The following is a 20046-nucleotide window of genomic DNA, read 5'->3' on the forward strand; positions in this document are numbered from 1 at the left end:
CCTCTCAAGTACGGAGTAAGTAGCACGGACGTCGTACATTGCACATATTGTACCCACACGAAAAAAGATGCACATGAAACATCCACAAAACACAGAAAATCACTCGAAGGTTATACAAGGAAACGTCCTTTCCACGCCGTTTTTACCATCTATACTCTAGCTACAACAATAATGAGAATGTATCTAAACAATACTACCAAGGGGATTACCAAAAAGACCACCAAAAAAAGACCATCAAAAAGACGAGACAAGGCCACAAGCGCCGCCGAATATTCTTGTTTATTAAATTTGACAAATACTATCAATTGCATGCAGCAAACTTCTTTCGGAAAGACATTGACCGAATCACAGGTAGACAATCCAACCTGTATACCCCGTTCCTGCAGGACAGGTCATGATATCCCGTCTATACCTCTGCTACGGAAAATATGGATCTATAGAATCTAAAAAGTACAATTTTGAATTTGGCTTAACTCACACTTTACTTAGCTCCGTCTGGTCCAACCGAGATCCAGGAGAGTACGGAGATTTTCTCTCGCAAGGGAGAGAGATACATCACATCCGGTCCGCGCTATTGAGATCGAGAGAGGACCCGCCACCTCGACCGGGCGGTGTTATCCACAAGACTGATGGATCAGATTGAATAGTGCCATTGTTAGTGAGATTTACCAAATTATCGGATTTCTACTCTGCAGGACAGGTCTAGGCTGGCAGGGCCCTACCCCAGAATTAGGCGCTATGGCTTCGCCTCAATGGCTAAAATACGACAATTGGCAATATCCACACACCATTGTGCATCTCCACCGAGATTTCTCTACCGCGGCCAATCGACATAATCCTTGTCAAGCCGGTTCTTATCTACAAAGTTTAACCATCATGCTGGAATGATGGATCAGACCGATCTCTTTTGGGAAAAAGGAATTGACAGGTTGAGACTGCTTCCCCGATATACTTTGAGCCACGCTGAGATCCGCATCGCCCCGTCCCGTATTGCGAACCCTCTGCGTCCACGCATGCCCAACTCATAAATACTGACATCCTCCCTCTAATGGAGTCTGCAGATTCCTTACACTCATTGCGTGCATTGGTAAACGTCTTGGATTGGCAGCCTGCCAACATTTGACATATCCACACTCTCTTACTCTCTTTTGATATACTTCCCAGGCCACTCTTTTGTCAAGCCTTTCTCTCTTTTCCATTACTATGTCTTGCCTGTCTTACTCACTGGCGGCGGCCTCCTTGCTCGCAACATTCATTGTCACCATTCTTAATGGCATCTGTTATGCAATCTCAAAAGCCTCGCCCGATGTGGCCTCGACTATCCTAAGTGCAGTGAGCTGCGTGGCTTTGATTGCCCTCGGCCTGCTACACCACCGAAATATCCAAACCGGCCGCCAACAATGGATCTGTCTCGCCGGCGGATACCTACTCATTGCCGCTGCGGCATCTGCCGGAGCAATGACAACGAGTCCTCAAGCCTCGGTCTTCGTGGTTCGCTTTGTGTCCTGGGCACTATCAGTGTTCGCACAAGGCTTGTACTGTGGATTCCTCGCGATGACACTAGCTCAGGAGAAAACCAATCCCGAATGGCCGCGTCCCTACTCTCAAGAGGTCTACTCCCAAGAGCTCAAGGATATCCCACAAAGCCCTAATTTCCTCCCATCTCCCCCTCGAGTATGCGACTTGTCCGAGCTATTCGAACCCAAAAGATCCTCACTCCGCAAATTCCCTCGGCGATCCAGCCGCTACTCAGACGCAACACTCTGTCCTTCAAGCACCAAGGAAGAAAAGCACGCTTCCATCGACACAAGCTCCTCAACCCACTCCTCACCATGCCCATCCCCAACACAGGACAGACGGCCAGACACTCTCCCAGACCGGGACACTCGCCCCCTCCTCCGAGGCACCCACAGCATCCGCAGCATGGCCAGCCTACGCCGCAACCCACCAACCGCACTCTCTTTAGACAGTCTAGTCCACCCACCAATGCCATCGCCAACAGCGTCAACAATCCGCGTTGACTCCCCAACACAGTCCACCTCCAACAGCTCAACGTGGGAATACAACCCGTTCGGCGAGGACAACATCCACCCTCTCTTCCGCTCAACAAGCCCCTGTCCATCCCCAACATTTGCACCGGGGACAATGGTGAAAGCCTCGCCGAGTGCGGGACAGACCATCACGGCGGGGACGATCACGCGCATGAGATCCGCCCGCTCGCTTCGTGACCAGGCGATGCGTACACCCTCCCCGTTGCCCGGGTCGGAGGCAGAGGAAACCCTCCGCACCAGGCCAAATCCGACTCGAGGTGGTTTTACTGAGAAGAGATATGACTTGAACGAATCCCCTTATGAAAAGTGATTGATCTACCGTGATCTGCATGACTTGCAATGTTTTCTTTTTTTCTTTTTTTTTTTTTGTACATGATGGATGGATCTTTGGATATATTTGTGTACATAGGAAATGGATGGGTGGTATAATTGGATATATTGAAATGAATTGTATTGCATATACTGAACTGAACCGGTGCAAGTATATATTGGAGTTTAGAAGTAACTTTGGAATGTGACTTCATCTAGTATTCGTATTTTCTAATTGCACCTTTGTATTGGATGATACCTGGAAGACTCTTTTTATTTTTGAATTGACTTTCCATGTTAATAATGGTCGGCCGCTGATGCAGCCTCGTGAGGTCTGTTATGGTGGTCTTTTGAGATGTTATTTTTTGATAGATATTTTCCTCTTATTGGTGTTATAGCTGGGTTATGGGCCGACAAAGGCTTAAATTGCGAATACGATCTTTCCATGTATAATTATGGACTAGGCTGCCCTTTGTGGCAAAAAATGCAATATATACGATTTGTGCTAGTAGCTAGGGATGACGTGGACTAGAGCACCTTGGAGAAAGAGACACACATGATTGAAATACTCTGAACGGAGTAGTATATTCGTGCTGGAAATGTTGAAAATAATTATTAGAGCCAATAGCATTGAGAGAACTCCGTATAGAGTCTATTGCAAATCAACCGCATGCGTTGCTGTCACCGACTCCCAGACTAAGTGGGTCCGTATATTTTTTCTGTAGGGGAAAGGGATATAGAAGCAAGAAGATAGAAAATAGGATGATATGTAGAATATGAATGTATTGATGGAGATACTAAGAATGAAAAGATAGAAAGTCTCAGCATATTATCAGTATACTATCTAGACACGTAATCTCCTTAAGTTCATAGGGTGGGCCAAATACTCCGGTAGGTGTGTGCCGGATGTGGCTGGGGATCGGAGATACACGCACATGATGTTTGTATAGACTCTATTGTTCTTAGGCAGACGCTTTAGAATGAATGAAGATAGTCTATTCAAGGTTGAATGTATAATGTATTGAAGGAGTAGTATGCTATGGCTCTATTCCCGAGCCTCAGCCGAGTCACGGAAAAGTCACCGATCTCAATAGACATAGACCATAGACATAGACCATAGACTAATACGAGAATATGAATATATTCTCTAATAGATTTGAATTGAATTGAGAATACGAAAGTATGATATAGATTATTGTACTTAGCTATAGACTCTATTGTTCTATAGGAGAAGAATCCAAGGTTCAGCTGTTCCATAATCAACTTGTTTTGACCTTTTCCCTTTCTTCTTCTTCTTTCTCGACCTCTTTTTTCCCTCTTCTCATCTCTTCCTACTTTTTCACCTTTTCTACTTTTTCTATTTTCGACTATCTTACTCATTTCCCCCCCCCCATATTCTCGTGTTCTTTCAACTTCTACTCTTCGGTTCTGCTTCTACTATCTTTATCTGTTCTCTCTCCCCCCCCCGTTTTTTTTTACTTGGCCCCGTTTTCCCCATCCACCCGGTCAAATCCTGCAGTAGATCTCTGCTTTTTCTCTTTTTACTTCGCATCTTTTTTCCCGGATCCATCGCTTTGGTAAGTCATTTCATGAATCTGGACTGGTTTTCTTTCTCTACCCCCTTCCAATCTTCCACTTTGTGTTCTCTATCTCGTTTTGATGCTTCAAAAACCCTGTCCCCTTGATCTTGGCCTTTTGAGGTTCCTGTGAACCTTTGGGACCTTGGGATCTTTACATCTTTGTATCTTTTGATCTTCGGATCTTTGATCGCGTGTATCGTCTCTACTTCGCGCTTTTCCTGCCAAGCCTTTTTTTCCACTACCAACAGTGACGTTTCCTCTCTGTATTCTGCATTTGGCAACGCGACTTGTACTTTTTTTCCTTTTTCTACTACCATTCCCCCCCTTTGAAGCCACTGTACTATTCTTAACCTCGAGTCTATTCTACTGATGTATCCTCCATTGGATTTACTGTTCAATATCCCCTCTCCCTGATTTCCCGCTTCACCCCCTTGCTGCTACTGGACCAATTTTCCCCGTTCAAAACTGATTTTCTTCAGACCAACAGCGATGGTGGGAAGAAGGAAAAATCGCGCGGCTGCGCAGCCTGCTCCCAGGACTCCTAGTATTTCTACGCGATCTGGGCGCACCGCACAAGGTAAGTTCATACAGGTTTGCGCCATTGGTCCAATCTCTGACCTCATGTATAGATATTATTCCAATTCCCACTACTACTACTCGTGGAAGAGGTCGAGGCCGAGGACGTGGTCGCGGCCGTGGCCGCGCCAGTCTTCCTGGCCATCTTCCTTCCAATGAATCATCGAGCAGACCAGAAGTCCGCTCGCACATCATCAAATTAAAAATTTCCTCACTCAAACTAATGCAACATGCTGATTCTGATGCCTATGGGGAAGATGAAAATGCAAGTGCTGTCTCACAAAACCCAGAGACCCCTCGCACTCGCCGTCCCCGGCATCCTCGGACTGTTCCTGAGTCTTCGCGGACCACCCGGCAGTCAGCAAGACTAAAGCCGGATGGAGATGGCGTCTTCGAAGAGGATATCTCGCCAACCAAAGTCGTTGATAATCAAATCACCGAGCCAGATGATGACATGGACTATGATGAGGAATTCAAGTCCGAGCCTCCATTTCAAAAAATTTCTCAATCTCCTGAACCTCGCATGGTTGCTTCGGCTCCAGTGTCGCCTGGAGCTACGCAAATCGACCCTGCTGATGCCATGGTCGATGATATGAACAATAACATGAACAATTTCTCAGAGCTAGCCAACGCAAAGGCTGAGGACACCCCCGTCGGTCAAAGCCCCAAGATTTCCCAGATTGAAGAAGCGCCATTCAGTGCGGTGTCTTCACCCCGATTTGCGCGCAAGCGGAGGTCACTTGAACTGCAAAATGAAAACCCGGATTATGATTCCGAGGATCTTAGGAACAAAAAGCTGCGACTTGATGAGACCGAACTTGAAGAGACTCCAGAGAGCCACTTTCAAAATGGCACAGAGCTTGACACTCAAAATGAAACATCTCCCGAGGACATCCCTATTCCTTCGGAAGAGTTCGACCCCCCTACTTACAACCCCACTGTTCGAGGAGGTCGTGGAGGTCGAGGAGCCCGTGGCGGCCGGGGGCGAGGACGTGGCCGGGGCCGTGGTCGCGGAAGCCGCGGTGGATTTGTCGGCCCAATTCGACCTACAGCAGTTACCAAACCTCGAGGCGGTCGAGGACGTGGCCGTGCCAAGGCCACAATTATCAAACGAGGCAAGAAAATCGAAGACGAGATCTGGGACGTCACAGAAAATTGGCGTGGCCCCACCCCATCGCCTACTCCAGAATCAATGCCAGCAAAAACTCGCCAGGAGCAAATGTCTGTGCTCTTCAAGAAAGTTGGCCAGGCGCAGCATTTTGCGCTGAGCTTCATGGCCGATCAGACCATGCACAAGCTTGCTCGCGAGAAAAATGGACACAAAGACTGTCCTGAATTCGAACAAGTCCAGCGGGATCTGGGTGAGTACGAACGCAAGGCAGTTGAGAGAGTGAACAACGAATACAAGGTGAACACCGAGTTGGAGACTCGGAAGCATGAGGGCAAGGTTCACACCATCAAAGATACCTCAACGGTAAGTTTGGATCAAGTCATCTCATTACTGAACAATTCTAACTTGTGGAAATAGCTACTCATCGAGCAAGTCCAAGAAGAGATGCTTACGATGCTTATGGGCAAGATGATGGCCTTGATCCAGGGCCGCAGGGTGGCCGAGGATGATGAACACACCGAGGTAAGTACTCTGAATTCTTCCAAAAACGAATACACAGCTAATCTGTCTCCAGTACGACACATCGGATTCAGAAGAATCCGTGAAGCAATTCCTTTTCCGAGACGGCGAGACGGCAGTAAGGCAGGTAGAGCGTGGATTTGCAGCCGAAGCAGTACGAGATCCGGAGGGGGCAGTTGACTTTGTGGCAGCGGAGGAGGGATGGGAGGAATTCGTTCAGAGAGTACGGATGGGCCGGTTGAACGAGGAGATCGCACCAACAGAAATCACCGACGAAGACGCTCTGCGAATGTGCGCCAAGGATGCCTTCGGCAGCATGCTTCATGCAGCCACCTACATCCAGGAGCAAGAGGCGACCGGCAAGGTCGTCGGCTATGATGGCACCGCTGATTTCCCAGTGCACCCACGAGCACTTTCTATTCTGGCAGATGCGGCTCTGACTGAGCCCCTGCCCCAACACCTCCCAATGATGCGAACCGACCCCGGCACCCACCACCGTGCTCTCCTCCCCCAACCCACCCACTCCCACCCGGGCCCTCCCCCATCCTCCCTCCACGGCCACGGGCCAACAGACCCGCGGTCTTTCATCCTCCCACGGCCCACCCCAACCCAGCAGCCGCGGCGCCTTCTCCCCGCCCGCCAGCAGCTGGGGATGGGGCTGGGCCTGCCGGACCCGTTCGCAATGAACGGGCCGCCGCAGCTGCCCCCTCCCCCGGGCTCCAACTTCGCGCGCCTGCCCCTGCCGGGCTACATGCCCCAGGGCCACGCGCCCTCCCTGTACTTCCCGCCGCCGCCGCCGCCCGGATCTCACCCCCCGCCCCCGCCGCGCGGGTACTAGACCCGCCGGCTTGTACCAAGATGTTTGTGTAGCGTTCCCCGCAGTTGATACCAATTCTTTTTTGTATGTTTAGTTGCGATGTCCTCCCCCCCGAGTGGGGATAGGGGGGGAGGGCATCATAATGAATAGATTTTTTTTCTCGTTTGATTGATTTCTGTATTGAGGTGGGATGTAATATGGAGACAGTAGTAAGTGATGAGACATGTGAGTGTGAAAACATATCCGAATCAAATTCAAAGTAAAAGTAAAAGTAAAAGCGAGTAACTAGTGAGCAGTGAGAGATAGTCAAATGAACCCAAGAAATAGTCATGCGAGGGAAGACCTAATAAGCGCAGACGCCAGAACCAATCTTCGACAGGGAGCTCATATCATCCTGCCACATCTCGTCCTGTCACATCGCCCGTCTTACTTTCCACCTCTTCTCGCCTCTTTCACTTCCTTCACCCGTATCCCCTCTTTGACCGGGAAGTATCTAGCTGTGCTGTCGTAATGGCACAAGCTACCACTGGAACGGCGACGATGTAAGATGCCAGGAATACTACGGTGCACCGGTGGACCAGGCAGAGTCCCCGGAACACGCCAAGCTATCTAAGAATCTGCTAGCTGGCATCGACTTTGCGACTGCCAGAGCAAAGACATCATGCACAATAAGCCTCTAGACTTCCATACACCCTCGGCACGTTCGTGAGGGAATGCACGCAATTAGTCCAACCATCATCATCCAAGAGTCTCGTTGCCATGAAAGCTACAAGGTAGTAACAAGGTATGCAGGCTCTGTCACGTCCTCTATCGAAGAGCACGATATCACGCCGCATGAGGAAGTCGCTCACCCACAACAACAGCTACAACAGTGTAGCTGGCTTCCATGTTTCTTGGAAGATGACAAGATTCCCACCTAGTTGCCCCAAGTTGCTTAGATTCATCCTCATCCGATGTATCCTTCTGCTGACTGCTTTTTGAAGTCTTCAAAGTATATATCTCAGTAGACTAATCATCGTCTGCTGCCCTGTAGGCATGTATAAATACCATACTACACACCTCGAGATGAAGCCGATCCATCGAAGACAGGATTCGGCCATACGTCAACAATGGACTCCCCACTCTATTCGACCATGAGCCCATGAGCTCATACCCCACAAGTTATAGGAGAGAATGTGGGTAGATCCCGCCAAAGGCAAATCAAATATGGCCGCAGCTGTGAAACTCAACCGCACCAAGCCCCAGATCCAAATGGAGATCTAGAAATGGAACTCGGATATTCAACATCCCCATTTCACCAGTCCATGTGATTAAAAAGACTGGTGATAATATCACAGCCTTTCAGAATCCACTTACAATACCTTCAATCACATTTTCGGATGATCCCCTGAAATTCCCAAAGAGATGACCAGGCCCTATGGTATATGGGTAAGTCTTTATCGAATATAAGCCAAGCTAAGTTCAAAAAGCTATTTGTATACTAATTATGACTTCTGTTTCTAGGCTGTGTGCACCAGGAGAGAAGACCATACATATCCTTTTCGAAACTCAATCGTTTATAGATTGAGTACCGATGGTGAGGAGTCTCGTTTCCTCCGAATCAACCAAAAGAGAGAGGTATGATGACAAATTCTGAATTTTGATAAAGAACTAATCAACTCATTGGTTCCAAGTGGGCGAAGACTGGCATGGTGAAGACGCCTGATGAGAGCTACACTAGACCGATGTCCGGCTTGACAAACAGCACCTCATCAATATCGCAACTTCGATATGGGCTACACAAGAGCCATAACTTTCATGAGAGAACGGAAAGAGAGTAGAAGGAAACACTCACCAATCCAACTCCAGCTGGTTTAATGATGAATAGCCACAGTGGTCTGGAGTCTCTGCCATTGAGATCGATTTACTTCGAGTACGCTTTTGGGAAATCCTGGCGTTCGTTGGGGATGACACCACGGAACAACCTGGTGCTGATTTCAAAAAGCCTCAGAAACTGATGATATAACCAGAAAGAGTAATTCACATGTGAACCTTGCGAACTGGGCAAATCGAAGAAGCAAATCTCGAGAACTCCACAGAAACGACGCAGCCAACCAGGAGTCAAATTCCATGTGAATACCCAGGAGAAATCTCCGATCCTCCTCCTTATCAAGACGCAACGCCTCGTTCGAGCCCGGTTTACCACCGTGCTATGTATGAGTTTCCAACACGAATGTGACCGCTCTCAGCTGAACACCACGACCGGTAGATAGGCTACGGTAGTCCCAATGAGATCATCATTTTTCATTCCCCTTAGCTTTCCTCCCTTAGAATGAATGGGCTATGCTATATCGCATGTATGCTGAACAAGAGGCCATGGCCGTTTGGGAACGTTTTGACAAGTGCGCAAGCGCGTTGATTATAACAAAAAGGTGCTCTACGTGGCGATGATCGCTAAGAGAGGGTGGTCGCTAAGCGATGATACCACCCAGTAGGAGGATAGCTATGAGGAGAGCAAGAGCTCCGGTGATGTCCTAAACAAGACCTCAACGGGGAGCAAGAAGATCACCTTGCTGGTAACATTATCACGATGGTTCTAGTCATAACAATAATAAAATCTACGAAGATACATACTCGTTCTATAGATTTAGGCTACATACAGCAAAGTAATAAATAATAAGGGCTAAGATGGTGTGGTTCGTACAGAGCATTGCATAATATTCATATATAAAAGGGGAAGTATAAGGGCATAGTACTAGACTAGAATAGTAGGTATGAGTAGAATGACTAGAGTTGACACGCTGCAGCACAGCCATGTTCTAGGCAAGGACTGTTATTGTGGCTGTGTATGACTATGACTGACATGGAGAATAAAGTACCAAGAACAATATGAGATCAAATGAAGTCGCATGAATGTAGTCGAATGAATCATTGTCAATATGAGACAGAATGAGTCAGTAGAAATTAGGTACTAGTACATACTTTACCATACTACACACAATAATAAAATAAGTACCGGTACATTACATCAACCCACCAACCTCGCCTCTGCGGCTCCGGCGGGGCAAACTCAGACGACGTTCTGATTGGCCCGAGCTTTTGGTCTTTTTTCAGTTGGATCGCACGTCTCTGCCAATTTATTTATCTCTCGGCTTCATTCTGCAAATCCTAGATTCTTTGATTTCCTAATTCCGAACGGTTTCTGTTTCTGTTGCTGCATCTGTTAGCTCGCTTTTCGCTACCCCGCTCCACACCGCACACTTTTTCCCACCCTGTCACTTGCAACATCTTCTGATACTCTAACCATTATGGCTGTTCGCGCGCAATTCGAGAACTCGAACGAGTAAGATACTTCAAGTCAAGAAAGTTTGGGACTCTTGGGGACTCGGGCTAACGGTTTCCATTTAGGGTCGGCGTTTTCTCTTGCCTGACAAATGCCTACGCTATCGTTGCGGTTGGTGCTTCTGAGAACTTCTACAGGTGTGTTTGAATATTCAGACATTCAGAAGGGTGTGGGATCAAGACTTGGGACTGGCATTGGTAGGAATGGTGGATGCGAAGGCATACCGTCACCAATATCGTGCCATTCCAAATCTCAATCTCTAACCTCTACCCCAATACACCGATGAACAACCCCAACTAACATGCAAATCCAGTGTCTTCGAATCCGAACTCCAAGATGTCATCCCCATCTGCCACGCAACCATCGCCGGGACCCGCATTGTCGGTCGTCTGATCGTTGGGTGAGTGGGACATACAGCCAGTTCAAAACGAACTGCCTTTTCTGCCTTTTCTGCCAGGAAGGGAAAACATCTGTCAAGAAAACGAATGCTAATATCTCGCCCCCAGTAACCGCAAAGGTCTCCTTGTCCCCACAACCACTACAGATCAAGAATTGCAACACCTGCGCAACACGCTTCCGGCCGAAGTCAAAATCCAACGCATAGAAGAGCGCCTCTCCGCGCTCGGCAATGTTATCTGCTGTAACGATCACGTTGCAATCGTGCACCCCGATCTGGAGCGTGAAACCGAGGAGATGTGAGTAACAATCCAGCGTTTACAGCGCCACGAAAACCTCTCATCATTCCATTCCATCCCAAACTTTCTTCCTCGCTTTTTTTTCTTCCAAAACTGACATATCGTTCTTCCCCCAGCATCGCCGATGTCCTCGGCGTAGAAGTCTTCCGCCAAACAGTTGCCGACAACGTCCTCACAGGCTCGTACATGGCCCTCTCAAACCAAGGTGGAATTGTTCACCCCAAGACCTCAATCCGCGACCAGGACGAGCTCTCCTCTCTCCTGCAAGTTCCCCTCGTTGCAGGCAGTGTGAACCGCGGATCTCCCGTCGTCGGCGCCGGCATGGTCGTCAACGACTGGCTCGCCATCACCGGACTGGACACCACAGCCACTGAGCTGAGCGTTGTCGAGTCTGTGTTCCGACTTGGCGAGATGGCACCCGGTGGTGCCGGCGGGGCTGGTGTTAATAAGGATAGTATTGTGGAGAGTTTCTACTAGATTTGTTGATCTTTTAGATTGCACTTTTCTAGTGAGCTTTTTTACGGTACATGGTCCTGTTCTTATTTTCACGCTGGAATGATTTTTTGATTTGAAAGTACTGGTATTCAACTTTTTTTTTGGCCTGTTCGGCTCTGTGTTCTCTGCTCTGTTCGGTCTGATGGGTCTTTCTTTGGGAGTCTGTAATGCCTATGCTTGCATATACTCGAATGAATTATGCATGATGGATGGAATGTGTAGCATCAAAGATTTTTTAAAAAAAATAAATCGAGATATAGATGTTGACACTTGAGAATATCGATCGAGATGGTCTTAGTCCTTCTTATATATATAGCTTTAGATATTCGTCTGTATTTTAAGATCTCTTAAAAAGCACGAAGCTTACAGCTCAACACAGGCTGAATTGATGCAAACTATGATAGTGGCACTTGGGCTCGGGGGTATTGTCGACAGCATAGAAAGCAATAGAAAAGCAAAAAAAAAAAGATAAAAATGGCACAAAAAGAACAAGTTAGAAGCAAAAGTAATGCAGGCAGTTGAGATATCAGTTTCAATCCCTCCATTCTTCTTCCGACTGTCTCGCTTTTTTACTCGCTTTTGGGTATTGATGCACAAGGACAAAATAAGACAAGAGCCGCTGGAGTTGCCTACACCTGTCCCTCGATACTGAGCTGAGGTTGCTCCATTTGTGGTTCATTCTCCGCTTCTATCTCCATGTTGACATCGACTGCAGTGCTGGAGCCGTCTTTCGGAGGTGAAGGGTCATCTCCAGTGTTTCCCATGCTGGTGTCACCGTCGGCATCATCTTCAGGAAGATCTGCTGGAGGAGGCGGGGGAGGAGGGGGTGGGGGTGTAGATTTCTGTCGTTTGGAGGGAGAGGCGGCTCCATCTTCAGCACCGTCAACGTTCAGGTTTCCGTTTCGCTTGCGTTTGAGAGACGCGGCGTCGTCGTCTTCCAGGGGAGAACTAGCAGGTGCACCTGCGACGGCTTCGTCGTCGCCTGTGCTGTGAACCTCGTTTCCGGGGTTCGGGGTGGCGTCCTGCGACTTCTCACTCTCGAGCTTCTCGCGATCCACATATTTGGCTGCAGCCTTGCGGAAGAAGGTCTTGCAGTAATTTTTCACGGTTTGCTGGTGCTTCGTGGAGATCTTCGCGGTGGGATCCTTGACGCGATTATTCTTGTAATCACTTTCAACAAGTTTCTTCGCAGTCTATTAATGAGGAATGTCAGAACAATTACATCTCATCAGAAAGAGAATCGAAAGTGAGCGTCTGTGATCTTACCTCCTTGGCAAATCGTTTCAAATGATGGTCAGGGATCTTGTGTTTGTACTGATCCACCACGGGCTTGATATGCGGGAAAAGCTGGGGTGTGTTAGTCCAGTCGTATCCAATTTGCTGCGTGAATACTCACAGTGTTCTCGTAAATTCTCTTCTGCTTTTCCAATGGAAGTTTCCTCCACTTTTCTCCATCTTTATGTCTTCTCTCTGGTTGATCGGCAGAAGCTTGAGGAGTCACGGGTGTATCAGTTCGGTGCTCAGAGGGTGTGTCCTCCTGGGTGTTCATAATCCCGTCAATGATACTCTGCAATGCCAAATTCTGTTGATTTTTGGCAGGCTGACCCGGCGCAGGAGTAGCGGGAGTAGCAGGCAAAGTTGGCCGTTCCCAGGTTGTTTTGCCTGATGCAGAATAGTAGTAAACGCGACCCTCCGCCTCTGCAGTGTACCATCCCTCAGGCAGTGGCCGAGGACCACGACGGTTGGGTTGTCTGGGCCGCTGAGGACCTCGGTCTCTTCGCTGCTGCGCTGGTCCACGAGGAGGATCGTAAGCAGGAGATGGAGAGCGAGTAAGAGATCGCTGGCGCTGCTCTTGTCCAGTTTCGCGGCGCTCGAACTGGTTTATTGCCTGCTTCGCATCCTTGCCACGTTTCATGCGCGGGATTCGGTAGGCGACTTCCAGACCCGCCCAGCTCTCGAGAAGGGCGACTGCTTTCTTCGCGACGCGCTCATCGTCACAGGTCGTCAACGGCCGAATGTTCGTCTCAATCTTGGAGTCCTGTATCTTATTTCGAGTGAGTCGCGGGAACCCGTCCAGGATGTTCAGGATCTGCAGAACCACGTTCTGGTCTTCCTTCCATTGAGCGAGCTGGGAGTTCAGAATCTGGTATCCGTGCATTCTGACCACGCGATTGCGAACGCGTTCATCATCACAGCGCTGGATACGGCCTAGCAGTTTGACCGCGATCCACTTCTCCTGGCACTGCACAAGAGCCGCCATGACCTTGGTAACACCATCCTCATCCAGCGACTTGGGCTGCACGCTGTCCACATACTCCTCGTCGTCCTCTTCCATCTTCTTCTTCTTTGGGCGTTTCGCCACCACAGTATCCCAGCCATCGGCCTCGTCAATACCAAGAGCCTCGATAGTTGCATTCGACAGCTTGGTCGCGCGCTCAGTTTGAGTGCGTCCGCCGATGAATCCCGTGCACATCGGCTCCCCACAATAGCAGGGCTGGGGGTCGGCACCATATCGATCAACATTGTAGTTGAAAACCAGCTCCTCGCCGGCCTGAACAGCGCGTTCAGCGAATATTCCCATACGTAACTTTTCGCCCACGACCCATTTGTCCACATAGCAGTTGGGGTTGCACGAGTGATTGCAGAATCGTCCCAGGTTGCCTCGCTTGGTCGCATCGACAAACTCGCCCTTGTTCAAGGACATAAAGTAGAAGTGCTTGATGCCCTCCTCATCATACTGTCTCATGCGCTTTCGAAATTGCTGTTCTCCCACGACCTCACCAACATATTCGTAAATCAATTCGCCCGGGTCGAGGTTCTTTTCCGCGCGTAAGCCGAATCCCTTTTTTTCTGTTTTGATAACGGAAACCGGAGCAAACTGTCCTTTTTGAAACCGTTGGTTTTGACAGTCGGAGCCACAACCGCAGTCGCCTGCACATTCGATCTTGGTCGCGCGGTTGATGCAGTCCGAATCCTCGCCACATGCGATATTCTGACCAATCTTCGGGTCTACAGAGTGGATCAGTGATATGCTCGCGGAGGTTCAACCATTGCCAAAGTGAGAGAATATCCCCTTAGAAATCGGAAAAGACGACACTGAGGCTACTCGAAAACCAAACTTACCCCACTCTTCAGCGCAATCACATTCCATGGCATGTTCAGTGTATCCCATGTATTTGTTGGCGTAGATACAGCCGGGGATCTGTTCGAAGGTGGCGAGCGCATCCTGGGTGCTATCGGGCAGGTGCGTGTACAGCGGCGGAGGTCGCGACGCGACTTTCTGCGACGAGCTTCGAGATAGCTTGAGCGGTTGGCCCGGTTCCTGTTTAACGACGATCTCGCCGATGTTTTCCTTCATTGTATCGGATGGGTCGGAGTTGGGGGAGGACTCCTTTTTCGGGGGGAGAGGCGATCGAGAGGAGGTACGCGAGTCGCCGTTTTTCAAATGATTGCCGTTTACCGGGGAGTGCCGCTCCATTTTGGCAGGCTCTTCAGAGTCCGCGTGGTCATGAGCAGACATGACAACACGGACTACGATTGGGAGATATGTGTTGGAAGAGAGAGAGAGGAAAGAAAATAAAGCAGAATACGAAGTTCGGGGATGATTCTGCCAGGATATGCCCTCGGGAATCAAGGGGGTTGCCAGAGCGGTAAAGGTAACAATCTCATTGATAAAAATCTCCTAATTTGACTCAATTCGAAGCTATTGTCATTTGGCGGTCTCACCGCCTTGAGAGCCTAGTTTGTTTTGTTTTGTCTTTTTGTATAGATCTGGTTGACCTTGGGATATCACCTCTGGGGTTGTAACATGGGAGGTTGAGCTCAGTTCCACCTCAAGAGGTTCATAGGAACATATCTTGAATAGGTATGGGATAAGGCATGGGAGCACTCTGGTAGAGTAATGGGAGAGTGACAATAGTCTTTCCTCGATCCCAATTTTGTAGTTTTAACATTTATGTCCTTGGATGTTCATGGTCGATCACTTAGACTGGGAACCGTGACAGGGTTATCAGTCCTGCCTTCCAATGCTGTCAGCATAAGCCTAGAAGTGATATAGTTGAAAATGGTGACCGAAAGACCTGAAAAGGGGAAAGGTCAGAATTGCATGTGTACTCCGTACATTGTGAAAGCTCAGGAGAGACAGAAAATCGATTGGAGGAGAAAGCAGGAAAAAGCGCGTCTGCATGTGTTGTTCGTCAACGTGGAAGAGTCTGTGCGTTTGAAACTTGTATACTCTGAGATTAGTTATTTATTTACATTATTTACATTATTTACATTATTTATGTTTTATTTATGTTATTTAATACACTGATTTTAGAATAAACAAATAATACAATACTACGGAGTACAATAATACAATATGATAGATATATGATCTATGTGGTTAGTTATATATGCCTCAGGCTATAATTCCTATGTCATCCCCCTACTTCAACTTCAACTTCACTTCTTTCTCTTCTTTCTTCTTTCCTCTCATTCATGATCTTCATCATCCCCCCCTCCCCTGATTGAATTACTCGTATTTTACAAACTTGAACCTCATGGCTGCACCTCGGCGGAGTCCCCCTCTCCACTCGGCTCGTCTCTGCCAATCGTCCTGACCCATTTTCATCAGAACCACCCGCTGCATGACAGACGCGCTTTTTTTCTTTCCTGTACGATCGCCCACTCTAACCGCCCCTGAAGCTAGCTTCAAACAAAATCATTTTTCCTTTGGCGTTCCAACGCCCCGGGCCAATGTTTTTACCTATCAAAATCCACTCTCAGCTCCATGATTCCCACTGTTTACCGGAAAAAGACACGACGAAACCAAAATCATGCACTAAAATGCCCCCAAAAAGAAAACAAGAAATAACGCTTCCTCAACTGTCCCTTGGTTCTGGAACTGCCAGGGCCAACCGTTTCCCGAACCAACGATGCAAGTCGGCTGAATCTAAGCCTATTTTATACAACATATATTGCCTAGGCATTACCATCCCCTCCCCCAAATGACCATACCATATGCAAAAGACCTCCCCATCCGTTCGATGCAATGCAGCCCCCACTCAACTCAACCCCTCGATTGTACTTTCGGAGGAATCAGAAATCCAGTCTCCCCGCTTCCCGGTCTTCTTAGTGGTAATTTTGCTCTTTTTCGTTCTTCGACTCTTCTGGAAAACATATGAAACTTTGTTCCGGCTGAAACGCCCATTTCTCTTGATTCACCTGGTATGCTTGGTACTTTACCATATTCCTCTAACCTGTACTGTAATACTCTCCAGAAAGCATCGACCCTGCAGCTTTCCTCCCGAACGCTGGTCTCCTGCGCGATCCCGGCTGCTCAAGTCCGTTTGGCCAGAAAATCCTCCTGCAAAAAATCCCAGAAAAAAAATAATAAGGGATTTTGAATGGAGTTTGGTTTTACTGCACCTTTTTCATTTTCTTTGGCTAGAAAGCCTTCAATTGTCAGATCACTCGTTTTCCTCTGTCATCCCTTTTGTTTCGTCTCCGCGTGGGAGGATATGGGGACATAAGAGACCTCCTCTCGTTCTCTGCTGGCGCGTGCCTTTTGATTGATTTTTTTTTAATCCTTTCTCTCTCACTCTCTTCGCTTTTCCTCTCGGACATAAATAAGAGATCAATTGATCTGAATTGTGTATCACGACCCTGACGACTGCCGTTCGCTGTCCTTTTCCGGGATCTTAATCTGGGAGGCTTTCTTTGTTTTTGGGGTTTTTTGATTACTTTCTTTCTTTCTTTCACTTTATATTTCTTTTCTTTTCGGAGGGAAAGGGAAGTCGGCTATAATCCGCTTCCATGGTCTGGATATGTCAAATCCATCTGATAGGCCATGGACCGAGGAGGACAAGGTATGGGGAGATTCTTTGGCTGGATGTGTATTTGATGCTAACCAACAACCAGTACACTCTGCTCACCGAGATCCTCAAGAAAGCTGAATTTCCTTCCGGCTATCTAGTACGCATGATTAAAGAATATGGGATAACTCCAAGTTGGGAGCATATTCCCCTTCCTCAAGGTATTATCGTCCAATTGCCGGCCAAAGAAAAAGAGAAAAAAGAAAAACGGCTTTGCGGATCAATATCAACATGGCGCTAACACCTGCCCCGGTCAAGGCCGTTCACTCAGCTCGTGCAAAGCGGCCTATCACAATATGGTTCAGCAGTCTACGCACACTTCAACACATCCAGTGGTTCCGTTTCCACCGCGATCCGATATGACCGGCCCGCCAGCCCCAATGGACCCTAGCGCTATGCGCAAACGACCATTATATCCTTCCAACAAGCCAATCCCTCGTGCAATCCAGCCAAGGCCACCAGCGAGTACCGCATCCTACAGCAGCGAAAGCGGAGCATCAGCCCAGCTCTCCCCACGACTAGATATCGGCCCCGGCGAACCACCCCGTAAACGAGGACGCCCAAGCAAAGCAGAGACCGAGCGACGCAAGCTCCTAGCCGAGGCTCGTGGTGAAACTTACCCAGCCCCTCGACGGTCAGGGTCTGGCAGACTCAAAGTCCCAACTTCGCCGACCAGCCCCGCGGCAGGCCCATTGTCTACACCATTCGCGCCGGCGCCTCAACCATTCCACGGACCCAAGCCAGGCCCAAGCGCAATGCTCTACGACACTTCAACCATGCGCTCTGCAGTTCCGCCACCTGGTCCCGGTCCCGCGCTAACGGACGAGCGCCGCGATATGCCAGTCCATGGCATGGGCACCAACATGCGCGAACTTCCCCGACCAACGGAAATGGGCCATCCCCTCCCTTCACCACACGCCTTGCAATTAGGCCCTCCAGACGCGTTCCCTAGACGGAGCAACCCAGCCGAGCGGCCCTACACTTTCGCAGCAGATCGGTACTCCCCGCCAGACGGTAGTCGGGGCGACTCGGTCACTAGTCGACCTGACCAGCCACCAGGACCGTACTCGGAAGGACGAATGAGCACGACACCAGCCGAGAAACCTCCAAGATGACCATTGATATTGATAGTTTCTTTTTTTATATCGTTGTTTTCATTTTCATTTTCATTTCGACCCCAGTCTCGACTATACCTTCGACTTCGATTTCAGCCTTTGTTTTTTGAGGCCCAAGCGCCATGAATGAATGATCAAGCCATTGATGAACAATAGACAGCGTTCTCGTGTTGTGTTTATTGTGCGCGGTTTTTCTCCAAGCTCTTCAAGCGACCCCTTTCAACACCTCCGACTTTCCCTCTTCGACAATTCAACACCCCATGCCGACCTAAACTCTCATTTTATGCCCGTGTATCTGCCTACCTAGGTATTATATCTAAGGTCAGATAGGCCACGGCATGGGAAATTCTTTTACTTTCCTTCTCTCTTTGTGACAGTGACCTTCATACATCCATTGATATGTCTACGAGTTACCCCACGTTCCATGAAGATAACGGCCTTCACATTCTTGATATTCGATTTTTATATGGTTGAATCTTCACACCATTGCGCCCCCAATTCAAGCAAGCGAGTCATTCCACTGCTCTCCTTTTGCTCCTGCTTCCCACTCGTCTCCTAGGCAAACACACAATCTCAATATTGTGAAGCCTACTTCAAGCCCCACGATACAAGACAAGACAAGACAAGACGTTCATGCCAATTGATGCCCTCCATGTCTAGCATCTCTCTTTTTTCTGTCTCGCTGTTATACTTTTTCTTTCTCTCCAGCCCAGCCCAATGTCTAGCGTGCTATGCATTTCATGATGATGATGATGCATTATGTCTATTGCTACATGGCGATGGTGGTTCTTTGAGCCTTTCAATTCCCTTGTTTAAGGCCAGTTTACCTTGTATTTTATCCTACTACACTTTGAGATTTGATGATATTCTGGTTCCCGTTCTGAATTTTGGCTTTTGGCTTCTCTGTTTGTTCTCTTCTACCTCGACTCTCCTTATACGGTGGTGTCCCACATTCTTTGCTCTAGTTAATAATGAATTGAGAGTATCTAATCTCACGCATATCATTTTGGTCCCCGTTCTTCTTTCTTTCTTTACATGCAAGTTGGACATGGCGTTTGCTAATGTACAGCGCATCTCGGAGCTGTATCCCTACATAGTTTAGACTTGCTGTCGAATATCTCAAGGAGAAGGTGGTTGAATCTGTGTTTTCGTATGAGAAATGGGACTGCCCTACATGTATAAATAGATGGACGGGCAATTGGCCTAGCGGTTGTCGTTGGCGACGATTGGCGCACCGCTACCTTGGATCCCGTCCATCTTCAGCTTGAGTGCCGTTTGATCTCAAGTTGCCGGATCGCCTACGGGCGATAACTTTTTTATTTTTTTTATTTTTTGGCTACTTTTCCAGCATTGGGTGATGACCATGCAAGCTCAAACCCATAAATTCCGGGATTTGTTGGGATTCCACAGGTCATATACGTCCATCAAATACGCCACAAGAAGGATTGCAAGCGGCAAGTACTCTCTTCAAAGAAGACTGCCAGTTCATGTATGGGTAAAAATGAAATGCTTGGACAAAGAAACTAGCTCTTCGACGCCTTGAATGAAATGCTATACCTACACAAAGAACCCAATCTTCACACCATTATATCCAAATAACA

The 20046-nt window shown here is 48.3% G+C and overlaps 5 protein-coding genes across 5 annotated transcripts; 4 read left to right on the plus strand and 1 right to left on the minus strand.

Moving 5' to 3' along the window:
* Positions 1–1203: 1203 nt before the first annotated feature.
* PEX2_102400 (uncharacterized protein) lies at positions 1204–2361 on the plus strand (the record flags this gene model as incomplete). The annotated part of the gene is made up of 1 exon (XM_016747510.1): positions 1204–2361. One exon carries the CDS (start codon positions 1204–1206, stop codon positions 2359–2361), a length of 1158 nt encoding a protein of 385 aa, XP_016602058.1.
* A 2068-nt stretch (positions 2362–4429) lies between these two features.
* PEX2_102410 (uncharacterized protein) lies at positions 4430–6984 on the plus strand (the record flags this gene model as incomplete). The annotated part of the gene is made up of 4 exons (XM_016747511.1): positions 4430–4517; positions 4570–5990; positions 6045–6149; positions 6202–6984. The coding sequence occupies 4 exons, from the start codon at positions 4430–4432 to the stop codon at positions 6982–6984; spliced, it is 2397 nt and encodes a 798-aa protein (XP_016602059.1).
* A 3266-nt stretch (positions 6985–10250) lies between these two features.
* PEX2_102420 (translation initiation factor 6) lies at positions 10251–11457 on the plus strand (the record flags this gene model as incomplete). Its single annotated transcript, XM_016747512.1, has 5 exons — positions 10251–10285; positions 10351–10422; positions 10599–10685; positions 10792–10980; positions 11097–11457. 5 exons carry the CDS (start codon positions 10251–10253, stop codon positions 11455–11457), a joined length of 744 nt encoding a protein of 247 aa, XP_016602060.1.
* Positions 11458–12104: 647 nt separating this feature from the next.
* Positions 12105–14995, minus strand: set2 (SET and WW domain protein; the record flags this gene model as incomplete). Its single annotated transcript, XM_016747513.1, has 4 exons — positions 12105–12668; positions 12742–12822; positions 12872–14484; positions 14599–14995. 4 exons carry the CDS (start codon positions 14993–14995, stop codon positions 12105–12107), a joined length of 2655 nt encoding a protein of 884 aa, XP_016602061.1.
* Positions 14996–17626: 2631 nt separating this feature from the next.
* On the plus strand, positions 17627–18445 carry PEX2_102440 (putative AT DNA binding protein; the record flags this gene model as incomplete). Its single annotated transcript, XM_016747514.1, has 1 exon — positions 17627–18445. One exon carries the CDS (start codon positions 17627–17629, stop codon positions 18443–18445), a length of 819 nt encoding a protein of 272 aa, XP_016602062.1.
* Between the last annotated feature and the right edge of the window lie 1601 nt (positions 18446–20046).

This window comes from Penicillium expansum, assembly GCF_000769745.1.
Source record: "Penicillium expansum strain MD-8 chromosome Unknown contig359, whole genome shotgun sequence".
Classification (NCBI taxonomy): domain Eukaryota; kingdom Fungi; phylum Ascomycota; class Eurotiomycetes; order Eurotiales; family Aspergillaceae; genus Penicillium; species Penicillium expansum.